Source organism: Seriola lalandi, unplaced genomic scaffold, assembly GCF_002814215.2.
Source record: "Seriola lalandi dorsalis isolate HSWRI2012SDOR001 ecotype SW California unplaced genomic scaffold, Sedor1 jcf7180002054591, whole genome shotgun sequence".
In the NCBI taxonomy this organism is placed as follows: Eukaryota; Metazoa; Chordata; class Actinopteri; order Carangiformes; family Carangidae; genus Seriola; species Seriola lalandi.
In genome coordinates, this window is record NW_019525144.1 from 1,744,367 (window position 1) to 1,758,100 (window position 13,734).

A 13,734-nucleotide genomic window follows, 5' to 3' on the forward strand; every position below is an offset into this window, starting at 1 on the left:
TGTGTGGTTGTGTTTACACAGTTGTGTGGTGTGTTCATAATTTCTTCTTCACTCCCCCTCTGTGCTGCGTACGGATCAGTAAGCTCCACCTTCCCACAGCTCCGCCCCCTCTGAATGAGGGCGAGAGCCTGGTCAGTCGCATCCTGCAGCTGGGTCCTCCAGGAACCAAGTTCCTCGGGTAGGACCATGGGTGGGGGACGCCCTATCAATCTGGAATCCTGGTCACATGCTCCCCCATATTTTTTCCACTGCGTCTACCTAAAACTATAATTTTTTGAGTTTTCCATGATAGGCTGTTATGAGTGACTCTTTTTTGTTTTTATTTTGTCACTTCCTTTATTTCTTGGTACTTCTAAATTACAAGCTTTAGTCTGAAACCACCTTACCCTTTTCCTTATTTTTCTGAGTTATCTCCATGCTTTCCTCCAGTCTCCAGTGCCAATCCCCAGACTTGTTTCTAGTTAGATGTTGTTGCTGATGTGGAATGGAAGTTTCTCTCTGTTTAAACATTGTTCTATTTACTTTTTCAATTAATGTTTATTTTTACCAAGCATGACATCATCCCGATCTTTCTGTTTTGTATCTTTTTTTTTTCTTCTCTTTTTTTAATAAGATCATGCAAAAATCAACCCAAACATTATATTGTCTCTGTTAAAGTCCAAGCTCTGCCAAACTGTTACCACATTCTTTTGAGTCCAATTTATGTTTGACTTTAATGTATCACTCCTTTTAGGCCTGTGATTGTGGAGATCCCCCATTTTGCAGCACTGCGGGGCACAGAGAGAGAGCTGGTGATCTTAAGGAGTGAGACAGGGGAGAGCTGGAGGGAACACCACTGTGACTTCACCGAAGAAGAACTGAACCAGATACTTAATGGCATGGATGAAAGTAAGGGATCTTAACTGGACTGTGATGCCAAACAACAATTGTTGATAGGGGGTTCAAATGTCACATCACAACATTTTTGATTCAGACAATACATGAAAACACTACAGCACAGAAACTTGAAGCCTAAATATGATCACATTAAGGCACAACACAGGCCAGAGAGAAATGAGTTAGAACAGAGTTTCCTTATAGATTAATACTGTGTTAACAATGGGAAGCACAAAAAAGTAGAGGACTGAAATATTGTTCCACTTTAAACTCTCATTCTCCACACTTCACACAATGAGCCCCTCATAGGATACTTATACTAAGTATTTCTCATCTTCACAGAACTTGATTCTCCAGAGGAGCTTGAGAAGAAAAGAATATGCCGCATCATCACCCGAGACTTCCCACAGTATTTTGCAGTGGTGTCACGGATAAAGCAAGACAGTCATTTGATTGGACCGGAGGGTGGGGTTCTTAGCAGCACCCTTGTGCCCCAGGTCCAAGCTGTTTTCCCTGAAGGAGCCCTCACCAAGAAAATCAGAGTTGGGCTACAGGTACATACAGTGCACTTTGCGGCCGGACACGTATCAGTGGAATTTTAAATGTTGAAGGAATCGATAAAGCTGTGACATTAATATGGTTTTTGTACATTGTTTTAGGCTCAGCCCATTGATTTGGATGTGGTGAGAAAGATTCTTGGTAATAAAGCCACATTCAGCCCAATTGTCACATTGGAGCCAAGAAGGAGGAAGTTCCACAAACCAATCACCATGACAATCCCTGTTCCCAAGAGCTCCAACAGTGATGGGCCAAGTGCAGTATACAGTGGGGAGACCCCCACTTTGCGTTTGCTTTGCAGTATTACAGGTATTGGGAATAATTAACCATCATATAAGCAAAGAATATAAAAATAAAAGTGTCAGAGTCTAACATTTAGCTGTTTGATAACAGATAGTCAAAAAATATCCTCTGTAATCTAATGTCATATGCCTGTCGTTTTTCATTGTCCCTGGAAAGCACGGATGAATCCTAGGCTCATGTTTCTGTGTTTCAGGTGGAACCACTCCTGCCCAGTGGGAAGACATCACCGGCTCCACACCTCTCACCTTTGTTAACCAATGTGTTTCCTTCACCACAAATGTGTCAGCAAGGTAAATCCTCCCTACATTTTTAAATGTGGACTTTGCAAAATCCTTGTTTTCTTTCTTTTAGGTGATTGAACATCATATCATGACTACCTAGCATACTGTGATATAAAACTCTTACTGACTAAACGCCTTGTTCATATTCCTAGGTTCTGGCTGATAGACTGCAGACAGATCCAGGAGTCTGTTAGCTTTGGCTCTCAGCTGTACAGAGAGATCATCTGTGTTCCATACATGGCCAAGTTTGTAATTTTTGCCAAGACACTGGATCCTATTGAGGCCCGCCTCCGGTGTTTCTGCATGACAGATGATAAGATGGACAAAACCCTGGAGCAGCAGGAGAACTTCACTGAAGTTGCCCGCAGCCGGGATGTTGAGGTGCAGTGTGATGGGATGATGGTGGGGGGGATACTTGATCATATAAAAGGGGTCAGGAGAGAAGTGAGAGGAGTAATACTGAATTAGCCTGTAGCCACAGTGCAAAGATATCAAGTCAAGTCAATTTTTATTTGTATTCACAACATAAGTTATCTCAAGGCACTTTCCAAATAGAGCAGGTCTAGACCTTCTCTTTATAATATTATTTACAGAGACCCAACAATTCCTACCAAGAGCAAGCACTAGGCAACAGTGGCAAGAAAAAAACATACTCTTAAGAGGCAGAAACCTCGAGCAGAACCGGACTCAGGGTGGGCGGCCATCTGCCTCGACTGGTTGGGTTGGAGAGATGGAGAGAGAGAGAGAGAGAGAGAGAGAGTGAGATAGAGATAGAGAGCAAGAGAGGAAAAGAACAAGAATGTGCAATGATAACAATATTACTAATAGAGATAGTAGCGGCAGTAACAGCATTAGTAATGTAATGGCAACTGTAGTGCTCCTGCTGATAAAATAGTAATAATAGTATATAGTAATAATAGTAACAGTAATAATTATCATTCTTAATGATAGTAAATTTTAGCAGGTTTAGCAGCAGGTGTTAAACAGGATCATGGGGGCCATAGGTGGTTTGCAGTTGCAGATCCAGACTCTACAGCTGCAGCTCTGGCGGCGGGAGGACCTGCGGAGAGTAACGGGAAGGAGAAGGAAGAGAGGGAGGCACACAGCCTGGGCGCTCATGTGCTTGAGGGAAAAACAGTTAGAATGATGCAGTGAATTTCAGAAAGTTCACAGTGATCTCGTCGGCAGGACAACCTGGACTATACTGTACTGCGTTTATTGATTTATTGAGACTCTGCAGCCAGCAGATGTCTTTTTAAGTCAGACAGGACCCCTAAATTCTGGGAACAGAGAGCACGAAATGGAGTATAAGGTTTAAGCAGATCAGAGAGGTATGAAGGAGCAAGTCCATTTAGAACCTTATATACCATCAAAAGCACCTTCAAGTCTGGTCTGATATGGACAGAAAGAAGGATATAAGGAGAGAGTCTGGTTGTAATTCATACAGCTCAAGTCTTTAAAAACCACAATACTCTTTTCAAATAGACATTAAAGGTTTGTTTGAATCATGAAGACAACTGTCAATCCACATGCAGGTGCTGGAGGGAAAACCTATATTTGCTGACTGCTTTGGAAACCTGGTGCCTCTTACCAAGAGTGGACAGCACCACATGTTCAGCTTCTTTGCCTTCAAAGAGAACAGACTGGCCCTCTTCATCAAAGTATGACTACCCACTGGATAAAAATGTCTCAAAATACTAAAGATTTACTCAGTGGTTCAGAAATGTAATAATGGGCTGCATTGTTGTTTCACTGATGTACAGATAAGAGACACAGCACAGGAGCCATGTGGTCGCCTGTCGTTCACAAAGGAACCACGGACATACCGTACTCTTAACCACAATGCAATCTGCAACCTTAACATCACCCTCCCAACATACTCAAAGGTTAGTTTGAAAATAATTAAGTTTGTGTATGTAACTGTAATATATTATTTCTTCCAGTAACTACAGTGTTTGCTTTCCCTCATTTGCATTCTTCTCTCTAGGAGTCTGATTCAGACCAAGATGCAGATGATGAGGTAAATAAAGTTCACTTCATACAATAGTAGAACAAAGAAACAGTAATATCATACTTAGGTTGAAGCTAACGATACCTTTGTGATCTTCTTTCTACAGAGTGAGAAGAGTGACAAGAAATGTAAGCTGATCTCTGTTGTTTGAAATAGATCAAATAATTGCATGATATAGGTCCATGCATTTCAGACATTTTACATTTCCAATGGTCAGTGTTGGTAGTGAGGGTACCAGTGTATAGTTTGTATGCAATTATATATTACTCAATAATAACAGTCTAAATTGGACATGAAACACAAAATTTACTGGTAATAAAGGTTGTAAAGGGCAGAAATATGAAAAATGTTATGTGCAAAGAGATGCACTGACTGATGTATGTTGCTTTCTGTTTGGATTGACCTTGCTCTCTTATTTTGCTCTACTAACACTGTATAGTTACGTGTTTGTTACTGGCAGCTGTGCTATGGCTGATGTACTCCACATTCCCCTCACTCCAAACCCCACTGACTTTCTCCCACCCTTAACATTTTCATTTTCTCTAATTGCTATGAACTTTTGTGTTTTTTATGAATCATAAATGAAGGTCAAATTAATACTTTTTATCCAAATGCACTCAGAATCGCTTTGATTTTCAATCTATTTGTGTTAAAATTTCATTTTACCTTAAGAAGATTTATGGTTTGTGGTCATGATATATAAGAAGTATTCATTTTGACCAATTATTATTCTCCCAGATTACATTTCATAACAGTTTTACCAGTTGCATGCTGAAAAACTTCATTCTTTTCATACAGAAGTAATTGACAAACAACATGGTGTTGTTTGTTCTTTGCTTAGGTGTGTACATTTTCATCATCATTATGTTATCTTCATTTTGTGTGATTTTGGCTACTGCTATTTTTACACATTTCTTCTTCATTTACCACTTCTCTTAAGTTGCTTTCATTCATTGAGTTGTACTATTAATCAAATCCAATTCTACTTTACATCAATTTACACCACCTCATTTTTTGTATGTGATCTAATAAAGGTCACAAAACAAGTAAATGAACTATATAATAAAATTAAATAAAGTTTTAACTTGCAATGATTTTTGATACCACAGTCACTTCATCTAACATAAAATGTGCCCATTTTTAGTATTTTACTATAATATATGATATAATTTTTCAAAGTTAAATGAAGGAAGTAAGTAATTTTCAAAAGTTTAAAACACACACAAAATCCAGTGACAGTAACCTGATTACTAATTACACCTCTTCTTACTAAAATCCCTATTAATTTTGTATTCAAAGTTTATTATATTTTCTTTGTTTTAATACTTTAATTTGTAGGCAGACATGACTCCTCATGTCAGCAACAATCTTGAGAATTTTTGTTTGTCTGTTATCTATTACCTTCCTGTCCCTTTGTTCCATGTGTAAGTTTCTCTGTTCGTTTCTGGTTCAGTTTTGTGTTAAATTTCTGAATATGCAGTCAAACAAATTAGATGAACATTATTCCTGCCCATACTCTACCTGTTTTGTTACTCCTCCTGGCTTTGCTTATGCTGTTGCTGCTCTACTCCCCTCCAAACTCTTCTGGATCACTTTGTCATCTCCTTTTTGGTCTTCTTTTCAAGACTCCGTTATCCTCTGCTCTGTCAGTCTTCTTCTTACTCTGTGAACTGAAGATGGATTTTTGATGGCAATGTCTTGATCATAGTTTTCTGATGTCTCTCTTCCCCACTTCATTTGTCCCTTATGTTCTTTACCCTTTTTGGTTGTGATTTTCTTAATTGAAGATGATGAATCTGAATCAACTGAGACATTCTCCCTGAGAACTAACCAACCTCTTGACCCTGCAACCCTTGCAAGCCCGGACCTTCTCTCAGACATGTCGGATGTCAGAATGTCTGTCATTTTGACTGTAGAGCAAATGAATGAAGAGGGAGCTGAAGCTAGAGGGTTGGAAGAGCATTTGGTCATAGTGGAGCAGTTCAAAGACAGGCTGGAAAAGTTTGGGGAGACTCAAAGAGATGGAATAAACATCACTAAACAGGAAGTGCAACGATTTGATGCTAAAAAAGACAAATGGGGTTCACTCTGTGAGACTGAGGCTGACATGAGGAATTCCCTTGTCGAAGAACCAGTCATACAGGAGATTTGCATCGAGAGGAGGACTTCAAGTAGATCTGCCACAGAGGCCAGGGACATGACAGACATGGTCTCACACCTCAGTATGGACATAGAAGAATACTTTGAACAAAGCCCTGTAATGATGAGTGGTTCTCAAGAAGATCTTGTCCAAGATAGATTTGAACAGGTTGTTGTAAAGCGTGATGGCAAACGGCGTCCCCCAGATATCAAGAAACCTATTAGGAAGAAACTTAGAGACAGAGAACGTTCTAGATGTAGCAGCTCCGAGGGAGAGCTGGAAAGGATGAGCTCTGAGGAGTCTTTAGATGGTGATGTTGTTCTTAAGGAGAGTGGCCTTGTACCCACCACAGTTATCGATCCCCCAGCTTCTCCTTTAGTGGTTGAAACACCTATAGGATCTATAAAAGACAGAGTTAAAGCTTTACAGAACAAAGTTGAAGAGGATGAGGTGCAAAAAAATAATCAAGTTCTAATACATGAGGCAAAATCTTCTATCACCACAAAGATGACGGACAAAGACATGCCAGAACTTCCCAAAGTTCCCAAGTCCCCTGAATCTCCCAGATCTCAGACAGAAAGATTAGAGGAGACTATGTCTGTTAAGGAGCTCATGAAAGCATTCCAGACTGGGCAGGACCCATCAAAAAGTAAATTTGGGCTGTTTGAACACAAAGCCATGGATTCTTCTAGTATTTCAACATTTCAACATCCTACGCAGGAGCCAAAATCACAAATCCAAACTCAGAGCCTCACAATTGTCCATCAACAGAGTGATTTCAAAGAATGTGACAAAACAGACTTTGAGGATGAAGCAGCAAGTTTAATGAAAGATAACTCTGAGGAGTCACAGTTAATTTCAGATGGTGCTTACTTTAAGAAGACAGTTGAATTTGTTGATACAGTTCAATGCGATGATGGAAAGGTTAGCCCACGGAGAGAGACACCTGAGAAGGAGACTTTGTCTGTGAAGAAGCTGATGAAGACATTCCAGACTGGGCAAGATTCTTCAGAAAATAAAGCAGAGATTCTTGAACCGATATCAGTGGCTGATTCTTCTATTTCAACATTGATGTCTGAATCAGCAGACTCTGAGGAGATACAGAAACCTGAGCAAAATCTTCCACAGGAACCAGAATCACAAATCCAAACTCAGAGCCTCACAATTTTCCATCAACAGAGTGATGTCAAGGAATGTGACAGAACAAACTTTGAAGATAAACCAGCAGGTTTAATCAAAGTTAACTCTGAAGAATCACAGTTAATTTCAGATGGTGCTTACTTTAAAAAGACAGTAAAATTTGTTGATACGTTTCAACGCGATAATGGAAAGGTTAGCCCACAGAGAGAGACACCTGAGAAGGAGACTATGTCTGTGAAGGAGCTGATGAAGACATTCCAGACTGGGCAAGATTCTTCAGAAACTAAAGCAGAGATACTTGAACCGAAATCATTGGCTGATTCTTCTATTTCAACATCGATATCTGAATCAGCAGATGCTGAGGAGATACAGAAACCTGAGCAAAGTCATCCACAGGAACCAGAATCACAAATCCAAACTCAGAGCCTCACAATTTTCCATCAGCAAAGTGATGTCAAGGAATGTGACAAAACAGACTCAGAGGATAAATCAGGAGGTTTAATCAAAGATGACTCTGAGGAGTCACAGTTAATTTCAGATGGTGCTTACTTTAAGAAGACAGTAAAATTGGATGGAAAGGTTAGCCCACTGAAAGAGACACCTGAGAAGGAGATTATGTCTGTGAAGGAGCTGATGAAGACATTCCAGACTGGGCAAGATCCTTCAAACACTAAAGCGGTGCTTTTTGGACCGAAAGCAGCTTCAACACTGATATTTGAATCAAAAGATTCTGAAGAGAGACAGATACCTGAGTCCAGTCCTACAGAGGAGCCAAAATCACAAATCCAAACTCGGAGCCTCACAATTTTCCATGAACAAAGTGATCTCAAGAAGTGTGACAAAACAGACCTTGAGGATGAACCATTAAGCTTAATCAAAGCTAACTCTGAGGAAACACAGTTTATGTCCGATAGTGTTTATCTTGAAAAGAAAGTAAAATTTGTTGATACAGTTCATTACGATGATGGAAAGCTTAGCCCACAGAGAGAGACTGTGTTTGTGAAGGAGCTGAGACATTCCAGACTGGGCAAGATTCTTCAGAAACTAAAGCAGAGCTTCTTGAACCGGAATCAGTGGCTTCTTCTAGTAGTTCAACATTGATATCTGAATCTGCAGAGATACAGACACCGGAGCGAAGTCCTACACAGGAACCAGAATCACAAATCCAAACTCAGAGCCTCACAATTTTCCATCAACAGAGTGATGTCAACATATATGTCAAGACAGACTTAGATCAACCAGTTAGTTTAATCAGCGATAACTCTGAGGAATCACACTTGATTTCAGATGGTGATCACTTTGGAGTGCGAACTGATACAATTCAATTTGATGATGGAAGTGTTAGCCCTCAGAATGAGGAGCAAGCATTCTCAGGGAACGGCCTATACACGATGCAATTAAAGGAACCAGTCATAAGCACTGGTAGGAGTTTATCTGAAGACATACAGATAAGCCCTGATCGCAGACCTTCTGAGGACTTCAGTGCTGACATCAAGGCTGAGTTGGAAGAAAGTCCTGAGTACCAGCTGTTCAAGCAGACATCAACAGCTGCAGACGTGAGCTATCAGTTGGAGCCACCTGAGAGGGAGACCCTCGGTGATGATTCTGATATGAATCTAGCATCCTTTTCGAGTCCCCGTATACAAAGCTATTTTGGGAAAGGTTTTTCTCTTATGGAGAATCAAATGAGAGATGATGATCTAAGTCCTGAGAGTTCCAAGCATGAAGGCTTGACTGATTCCTCAGACACTAGTGTTGCTATTAGGACCCCTCATTCCAGCTCAGGAGACAGCGAGAATTATGAAGGACTCACATTGACCCGTCAAATGACCAATGAAACGCTTACTTACTCTGCTAAAAGAGGCGAAAAGTACACCATACCTTCACAGGAGGAGAAAATTCATGAGTCATGGAAGGACAATACAACAATTACTCATGGAGGCAAAACATCTTTAACACAAACTGACACTGAAGTACTAGATGTCAAAAATGAGGAGTCACAACTTAAAGAAGTACACACTGAGAAGAAAACATCCAGACAGGAATCCAAGACAGTAAAAGATATGTCAGGGATGTTATCCTTATTGAGCAGTGACTTGGATCAGTATGTTCAAGATAGGCCTGTTGTAAGCCAGCCACCAGAAGAGGATATTGTGCAGGAGAAATTTGAACAAGTCATTTTAATAAAAGACAAAGATAAAGAAACTCTCACGGTTGTCACTCATGAAAATAAAGGAGCAATAATGGATGGAACAACAAAACCAATAGATCATGTAACAATGGCAGAACATTCAATTACAAGGGGAGCTGAAGAATTGAAGGACGAACACAAAGCATCTAACCAAGTAAAAGATTCATCAGAGATGTTTTCAGTCATAAACAGTGACTTGGATGAGTATCAAGAGCCTAGGCCTGTGGCTGATCGACCAATAGAAGAAAATAATGTGCAGGAGAAATTTGAAATTTTACCATCTTTCACTGATGAAAATAAAGGAGTGACACTGGATAACACAGCAGAAGAAACAGATTGTGCTGGATTCAAACATACAGTCACAAGGGGAGGTGAAGAAGTGGTGTGTGAACTTAAAGTAACCCACTCAAATTTGACTGAAGAACTACCAATGAAGGAGGAATGGGTAGAGAAAAAGACTTCATACCAACGATCTACAAAAGTAAAGGAGATGTCAGGCATGATGTCACTGCTGAATAGTGACTTGGACCAGTATCTAAAGGACAGGCCAGTAAAAACTAGGTCTCCAGAGGAGGATGTTATCCAGGAGAAATTTGATGAAGTGGTGTGTGAACTTAAAGAAACCCACTCAAATTTGACTGAAGAACTACCAATGAAGGAGGAATGGGTAGAGAAAAAGACTTCATACCAACGATCTACAAAAGTAAAGGAAATGTCAGGCATGATGTCACTGCTGAATAGTGACTTGGACCAGTATCTAAAGGACAGGCCAGTAAAAACTAGGTCTCCAGAGGAGGATGTTATCCAGGAGAAATTTGATGAAGTTATTCTCACTAAAGTACGAAAATCCTCTAGTGAGGAGCAAACGATAACAGTATGTGAAAAAACACAAATAGTAGCTGGTATTAATGTGGAGGATGAGATAGGTGGAGAGACATATGAACAGATGCAGACTGATGTGGTTGAGGTCCAAGAACTGACACCGAGTTCTGTATTGGAGACACCATTCCAAGAAGTCTGTATCCAGAAAAGGACACACCAACAGTGTTCAACTGAGAAGGATATGTCAGGCATGTTGTCACTTCTCAGTAGCAACTTAGATCAATATCTCAAGGAAAGGCCAGTGACAATACAATGTCACCCTGAAGAGGACCTAGTCCATGAGAGCTACAAACAAGTTATACTAACAACAAAAATCTCTCCTGAACATAACATGATGTCACCAGAAGATACAAATGTAGACATTGTGGACATAAATGAAAAGGAGGTTTTGGAAAGTGGGTGGCAGGCATGTTACCATGAAGATGAAGGCCCAAAGAGTTTCTTATCTGAGGAGGGTGAGGCTAAACTCTCACGTCTCTCAAGTGCAGTGTCACATTTTAATGACTCTACTGAAGGGATGGTGGACCTTACAAAGTCATATGCAATAAGTGAAGACTGGAACAATGACCATAAAGATGTGAGTGTAGTTCCTGCTCATTCAGTTCTCGAAACATACACATTTTCACAACTACCAAGTAGTTTTAACACACCACGACGTCCGACTGATTTGGAGAACCTAAACACTGTGGTTTTTGATGACCCAGCTAAAGAACCATGTCATCAGGATTCACTAGAGGCCAGTCCTCTCATGGAGGATAGATCTTCAAAAAAATCCCCTGATTCAATTGAACCAAGCCCTATCGGAGAATCCCCATGTCCAGACTCTCTTGAGGGAAGTCCCACTAAATCGAAGGACTCAGAACCTCAGATGCCGACCAAGACAGCTGTGTATGAAGACTATGCATCCCAGCTCAAAGCGTGTTTTGCTTATGACAAAGATGTTTACAGGGATGAAAGTGAGCAACATGAGCAAGAAAACACTGGTGAGAATATCCAAAGAGAAAGTGAAATTGAAGAAGACAAATATTCCAACTCAGCAATGGCAGTAACTGATGGCAACATGTCCTCCGACCCCAAAATTTGTGATAGTGAGAATCTTCACATGCTCATAAGGCAAGACTCTCTCGACACAGATGAAAGTGGGGATGATATAATTCATAAACAATTCACCCCAGAAGAGGAGATGTTTAAAATGGCTGCAAAGATCAAAACATTTGAGGTGATGGAACAGGAGGCTAAAATGAAGAGAGATGCATCTTTAGAGACAGGTGATCACAAAGACGACGAGCTCAATCTAACATTTGGCCCAGTTACACACTCTTCCTCACAGGATACACTAGACGAAATCTCTGAACAATGTGTGACACAAGACACTCACACACTTATTGAGACAACAGATATTACCTTGAGCATTACAGAGCAGGTAGAAATTCAGTCACAACTAAAAACTACTGGATCAACTGATAGTTCATTGTGTTTAACTGCAACTCAGAGAGAGGAGCCTGATCCAGGAAGTGAGGAGCCTGTGCCACTGTTAGCAGAAAGAGAAGTTCAAATACACAAAGATGAAGATGCCATAGAGGGTGACCAAGCCTCACTCAGTGACACACATTTTTCAGCCGGGGTGACAGATGAGCACCATCCAGAGGAAGACGAAGTGAAGTTACCACCGAGAGATGATTCAGATTTTGTCAGCAGACCTCCGACTATGGTGTGTGCTAAAGAACTAGAATATGTTTTCCCAGGTTGTGAGGGTGACGATGTAGCCTTCGATGCACAGGTTGAGGCTGAGAAACAGATTAATCTTTTTCCTGCAGAGGACATACAAACACCTCATAAAACACCTGTTCGAATTCCAGGTGACGAGACAAGCCCTGATCCGTTTCAGTTTCAAGAGGGGAAGCTGTTTGAAATGACCAGAGGGGGAGCTATTGACATGACAAGAAGAAGCTTTGATGAAGAAGAGGAAGGATATGCACTTCCTCACATGGGGGAACATCCAGTGGATGAAGTTGTGCCAGAGGAGACTGGGGAAGGTCAGTCAGTCAGAATATCTGTAACTTTAGATAATAGTGATTCTATTACTGACACAACCCTGCAAGAGATCCCAAAATCATCCCTGACTCAGGGCGCCAGTGATGAAATTCCTACACCTAAACCCAGAACTCTCATGACACCCTCAAGTAAAAAGTCAGAGAGTGAAAAGCCACTTTCTGAAACTGATCTTGGCAGCTCCATAGAGGTTCACCTTGGTTCCCCCAATGCTTTGGAGAGACTAACCAATGTTCAAGGTGAGGTTGGAACCCTTGAAAGCCTTGGTCTGGGCTATCTAGACTCTACCATAGCTGACCTTCAATCAGACACATCCACAGTTGGCCATGCAGTGTACTCAGAGCAGAGCCACGATTCCCCAGACTCCTCTAATGATGATGATGATGAGGAGGAAGATGAAGAAGACCAGTGCTCAGTCATAGAGATGTGTCTTCCAGCTGCACAGGGTGGCATCCCAGCATATCATCAGGATTCACCCCCACCTTTGGCAATCAAACCAAGCGGCACAATAAAAAAGACTTGCCATTTCAAATCTGAAATAATCTTGAAAGACTCACCGACATTCGAGCTTGATCATGTTCAAAGAAAAGCAGAAAAAAGCTCAGCCTTGGATCGTAGGACTAGATCTGAGGCCGATAGTGACACAAGTAAAGCCTCTAAAAAAGACAGAAGGAGTTACTCTGACAGTAGTCAATCCACTCATAAATCCAAATTCGCCCCCTCCAAACTTCCTGTCATGATGCAGCAGAAACCTCTAGCTCACCGCATCTCTTCCTCCTCTCCCCAAAAGAAAGAAATCCACATTTCCAAGACTACAGAAACGTCTGTTAGGTCTTCTTTGGATACTGATGATATAAGCAGTGCTAGTCACAGGAGTCCAGATTCTGTTATTTTCAAATATGAGATCCCAGCATCGCACAGTTCCGACTCTGATGGCAATCCGTTGCCAGGTGTGCAACCATCTTCTAGGAAAGAGGATGTATTTGAAACAAGGCCTACCTGGGATGACATGGTGGAAACTCAGATGCAGAGAATCACCGATGACCATACTCCAAAATGTACGTCAGGTATGGCCATACCTCCATGGGCTTTTGCTTTTCTATCTCTTCTCGGCTGCAAGACCCTTACTCCTCTTCTTAAGAACACAATGTCACCATTAGTCATTTTGTGTAGTTTTCACGTGTTGTGATTTGTCTTGTTCCATCTTTCATTGTGTTTTCTTGTCTGTATTTTTTTTGTATGTGTATGTGTGTGTGTGTGTGTGTGTGTTTGTGTAAGTGTGTGTACACGCGTGTGTGTT

General features: G+C 41.0%; 1 protein-coding gene across 4 annotated transcripts in view; it reads left to right on the top strand.

The window, feature by feature from the left end:
- ank2a (ankyrin 2a, neuronal) overlaps positions 1 to 13,734 on the top strand; it is a 68,090-nt gene that overhangs the window by 37,067 nt on the left and 17,289 nt on the right. For 3 of the 4 annotated variants that reach the window (XM_087177367.1, XM_087177368.1, XM_087177369.1), the window contains 10 exons: positions 80 to 178; positions 734 to 888; positions 1,219 to 1,430; positions 1,536 to 1,743; positions 1,931 to 2,027; positions 2,171 to 2,399; positions 3,554 to 3,679; positions 3,782 to 3,904; positions 4,006 to 4,038; positions 4,136 to 4,157. In XM_087177367.1, the coding sequence (XP_087033493.1) occupies positions 80 to 178; positions 734 to 888; positions 1,219 to 1,430; positions 1,536 to 1,743; positions 1,931 to 2,027; positions 2,171 to 2,399; positions 3,554 to 3,679; positions 3,782 to 3,904; positions 4,006 to 4,038; positions 4,136 to 4,157 (1,304 nt within the window). Of the gene's footprint in view, positions 1 to 79; positions 179 to 733; positions 889 to 1,218; positions 1,431 to 1,535; positions 1,744 to 1,930; positions 2,028 to 2,170; positions 2,400 to 3,553; positions 3,680 to 3,781; positions 3,905 to 4,005; positions 4,039 to 4,135; positions 4,158 to 5,816; positions 7,881 to 8,620; positions 13,502 to 13,734 lie in introns of all 4 variants that reach the window. The other variant, XM_087177370.1, reaches the window with a different exon arrangement.